The sequence below is a fragment of the Camellia sinensis genome, chromosome 1, assembly GCF_055761805.1.
Source record: "Camellia sinensis isolate YWXY chromosome 1, ASM5576180v1, whole genome shotgun sequence".
NCBI classification, from domain to species: domain Eukaryota; kingdom Viridiplantae; phylum Streptophyta; class Magnoliopsida; order Ericales; family Theaceae; genus Camellia; species Camellia sinensis.
The window spans coordinates 2,795,159-2,799,641 of NC_138961.1; the positions used below are offsets into that span (position 1 = coordinate 2,795,159).

General features: G+C 34.3%; 1 protein-coding gene across 1 annotated transcript; it reads right to left on the reverse strand.

Annotated features, from left to right (window-relative positions):
• Nucleotides 1–804: 804 nt before the first annotated feature.
• Nucleotides 805–3,338, reverse strand: LOC114301678 (U-box domain-containing protein 9). Its single transcript, XM_028246639.2, has 2 exons — nt 2,761–3,338; nt 805–2,034 (listed from the first exon to the last, which is right to left on the reverse strand). The coding sequence occupies exons 1-2, from the start codon at nt 3,109–3,111 to the stop codon at nt 955–957; spliced, it is 1,431 nt and encodes a 476-aa protein (XP_028102440.2). The 5' UTR covers nt 3,112–3,338; the 3' UTR covers nt 805–954.
• Nucleotides 3,339–4,483: the final 1,145 nt, after the last annotated feature.

Genomic DNA, 4,483 nt, shown 5'->3' on the forward strand with positions numbered 1-4,483 from the left:
TATTTGAGGTTGAAATGACAAATTTACCCCTAATTTTATTTTTTTCAAAATTGATCTGTGGGGGCAAAATGGTAATTTAACTGCATGTGGGATGTCATTGGTAGCCTGAGCTTACATTGTGTTGGTCACAGTGTAGATTGTCCGTGCATGACAGCCACTGTCTTTTCTTTATTTTTTATTTTATTTTTTAATCATTAGTGTGGCTAAAAAGTTTATTTATTTATTTATTTTATATTTTGAGGTTAAAATAACCTATAGCCACCGTTTCCAAACACCGCCAATGTGTTTTTGGAATGAAAAATTCCTTGAAATTTCATATGTTTGGAAGGAACTGATGGAATTTGGAATTTGAAATTTGGAATATGATAAGATTTGAAATGAATAAAAAATAATAACGTCTGAAAGGGACATAATTGGGGGGTGTGAGGGGTAATGTTATGCATCGGCGCATTAATTTACGGAAATATTGGATCATCAACATCACGCCCTCTCCCTCTTCTACTATTTCTCCTATTCTTTCTTTTCCCCGCACAATTTTATAAACTACCGTCCAAATGTGTGAACATTCATACAATCTCTTATAATACCCTTTTTTATTTTATTATATATATTTTGGTTAAATCAATCTTTTAATACTTGACCCACCATTATTCAAAAAATCTAAAGAAATGTAAAACCCAATTGTGCGCCGACACTCCTAAGAGGTTGGCATTCACCCAAATCAACTAAATCTCGACCAATTATCTTCTGTTTCTTGGTCTCAAAATACTTGCAATCTTTCAAAACGAATAAACTTTTCTCGAATTGTGTAGGAAAATGTGGATCTTTCTCTGTATTTATCGGTAACCGAATTGAAAGTTGATATGTACAGTGTCAAAGAAAGGGCATATTCACAAAGGGCGTACGATGGATTTACAAAGGATTGTGTTGGATGGGGGGATTGGGTTTATTTCATCAAGCTGTGTGTATGACTAGAGCAGTTTTATTAAGCTTATCTAGGATGCCATTTGCCTTCCTCTTTGCCCTTGAAGTTCCTCTTTCCGCAAGCCCAGCTATAGTCCCATTGGCATTCTCTTCTTCCCTGATCTCCCTCAGCTTTGACCGATCACTCATACATATCGTATATACTATTGCAATGCAATTTTCCTTGTTTCGTTCACAAGTACTCTCTCTTATAATACGAAACAAACAAGGCATTGCACTGAGCTCGCACATCTCCTCAACAGCGTTTTGATGGGTCGAAAGAATTGCCAGAATGGCCAACAACTCGTCAACAAGTACGCCCTCCAATATCTTCTTCAAAATCATGCTGATGGCTCCTTCACGAACTGCTCTTCCCTTATTCTCAGGTATGAGGCATAAATTGAAAATTGCTGAAGCAGCGTCTTTCATGGCTAACATATGCCCTTCATCTAAAAGCTCAATTAAAGGTCTGAGAGCACCCGACTTCCCAATAATGTGTTTGCTTGAATCAAGAGCCGATAATGTGAAGAGAGTGGCAGCAGCGCTGCTTCTAGTTTCAATGGTTCCAGATTTCAACGACTCGATAAGCAAAGGGATGACCAGCGGATTCTCTACAACTAGCTTCTTGTTATTGTCGTGTATTGAGAGATTCAAAACCGTTGTGATCAAATCCTCTTGGAGATCAGGATGGTTATCAGCCCTTCCTGGAGAGAGTGGATTCAGTAATTGGGGAATGGCATCGGTACATTCGCCAAAAAGAGCTCGGAATGATGGCGTTCGCTTTGTCAGAAGTCGAAGCTTTTTTGCAGCCTCTTTCTGATCAGAAAGAGAAGATGACATCTTTTCAAGAAGTGAATTCAAGTGGCCACGGTCTGCTTCAGTCATTCCTTCATCGTCAATATCTTCAACAGGACTTGGTAGCTCCATGCCACGCCCCTTGCACCATTGTGAAATCATTTCTCGGACCAAGTGATTGGGGGTGAGGACTGTATGGGAGAGGACTTGTTGGGTCTGAGGGCATGTCCGGTGACCATCTTTCAGCCACTTTCGTATAAATGATCGATCATAAGTCTGCAAATCCAAAAACAGCATTCAAAAAATAAGTCAATCATGTCAAAAATCAGCAGATGATCAGAGTCAATAGCTACCATAAACCGAAAATTAAGCACAGAGAATGCAAAAAACGGAGAACCAACAAGACAAGATGTAAACCAAAACATTCAAACTCTCTCAAAGATAGTTAAATGATTCAAAAGACAGTACAGAATTTTATTTTATTTTATTTTAAATTCTTTTAATTCCAAAAAACAAAATACCTCTATTATCTGCCAAAAGTTCACACAAGGAGCAACTATTTTCAGTTTTCAGGTGTCATGCTGGCAATTCATCAAACACATCAAACTATATATCCTAAAGGAAGAAAAGAAAAGAAAAGAAACACATAGTAGATGAACATGATCAGAGAAATATTACACTAGACAAGCCCTCCAATCCAACAGTATATACCCTCTCTTAATTTGCAAAAAAAATCAATTTTCCTTCCATTGAACAGAGCAAAACAACAAAATTCTCCATTGCCATTGAGGCTCAAGTTTAGTGATGCTTAAATTATCTTCACAACAAGTAATTCTCACAATAATTAATTACAAAAACATCAACAGCCCTGAAATATTACAGAGTCCAAACAACCCACTCCGTAAAATTCGACAAAAATTAAACCCAAAAGAGACAATTCAGGAAAAATTAAACCCAACAAAAAAAGAAAAAAAAAACAGAATGGAGGGAAGGGAGTGAAACCTGTCCGGTGGACAAGACAACGGGGTCTCGCATGAGTTCTTTGGAAATAGGGCACCGAAATTCATCGGGAATGGAACTCGTGGATTCATCGAGTCCAACCGAAAGTGAGAGGGAAAGGGAAGGCTGTAGAGAAGTGGGTTTGAAGTTGAAATTCTTGAGAGACAACAAGGTTCGTATGGCTCGATCGGTGGCTTCGATGGTGTAATCGTCGTTGTCGTCGATTATGGACTTGACTAACCTCTGCAATTCTTTCTTCAATTCAGCTATTGTTGCTGCTGTTGTTGTCTTTGTTGTTGTTGTTGTTGTTAATGGTGTTTCAGACTCTAACAATATCACTCCTGTTTTTGCCATTCCCAACTCTCTCACTCAAAACTTTTTCCTGAGGGAGAGAGAGAGAGAGAGAGATAGAGTTTCTTGTTACATTAGTAAGATTTTTCTTTGTTTGGGGAAGCTTTTTAGGATTTTCTGAGACTGGTAAAGAGAATATTGAGACGAAATCATATTTGGTCACAAACATTTCATGTAGCATGACTTTGTTGGCCGTCTTTGCTTTTAATAATAATAAATAAATAAAATATTAGGAAGACTTACAAATATTAGTAATAAATTATTTATTATCATCAAGTTTGGTATCAGTCGGTCGTTGGACTTACGTCTCGTTTGAAAAGTAATTTTTTAGGTTAAAAATTATTAAGTCATTAAAAAATTAAAAAGTCAACAATTTATGATAAAAAGTCAAAAATTTTCTTTCTCTTTACTTTTTATACATTTTTTCGTAAAAATTAAAAAGTCATTCGAAACGTATTAGTTTTTTTTTATATCATATTTTAGCTAAAAAGTCAAAAAGTTAGTAAAAAAAACTTATTTTCAAACGAGACCTTTGTCTAAATTTTAATCTATTCTTTTCTAATCCGATTGTTCGGCCAATCGTTCATCCGATTGACTAGCCAATCATTCATCTAATCGTCTACCAACAGTCACTTGTGAGATTTGATGAACGGTTAAATTTTCTCTTGATTTAATAGAAAAAGTTTATTTCCCTTCATTTGATATCAATTTAGTAAAATAATTAAAATATTACTAAATTTTTATCAAATTTAAATTTAATAAAAGATATGAATCTGGATGAGAAAGGATTGTATTAGTACCAAAATGCTGCCTTCATCATAGTAGGCTACAAAGTCATCAACCTAATTTTCTTATTATTGGTCCCAAAAAAAAATCTAATTTTATTATTAATTGATAATATGATAGGTCAATAATAACAAAACATTACAATTACACTAAAATTTTTTTCCAACTAAAAACTTCTATTTTGCTAGTCTCAAGTGGTGGAAGTCACTTATTAGCCTTGAATGTTCGTTGATAGGTTTGTTGTTATAATTATTATTGTTTAAAAATATTTATAATTTTTTGATAAAAATATTATAATTATCTAATTAATTTAATTTTTTTTATAGATAATATACCCAGGACTTTACAAAATTATCAGGTGATAGGTGAGATCATCAAAACAAAACTCATGATAAATTTCACAAACTTTTCAAATTTAAATTTCTATTGAAGAGAAATTCAACTTTAATTTTCAAATCATATTTTACAAGTTTCAAAAAAAAAAAAAAATTTTCTTCGTCCACTACCTAAAGAAGCATAAATAAACAAACTCTAACCAAAATATTATTACCCATTTGGATACCACTTTTGACTCTTTGCTCATGTAGCT

What these genes read in the sequence shown, in the direction of transcription:
- LOC114301678 (XM_028246639.2), bottom strand. Translation starts at nt 3,111, where the DNA reads ATGGCAAAAACAGGAGTGATATTGTTAGAGTCTGAAACACCATTAACA. An exon ending in TTGTCTTGTCCACCGGACAG is followed by an intron (nt 2,035 to 2,760) that starts GTTTCACTCCCT and finishes TTGGATTTGCAG; the next exon opens with ACTTATGATCGATCATTTAT.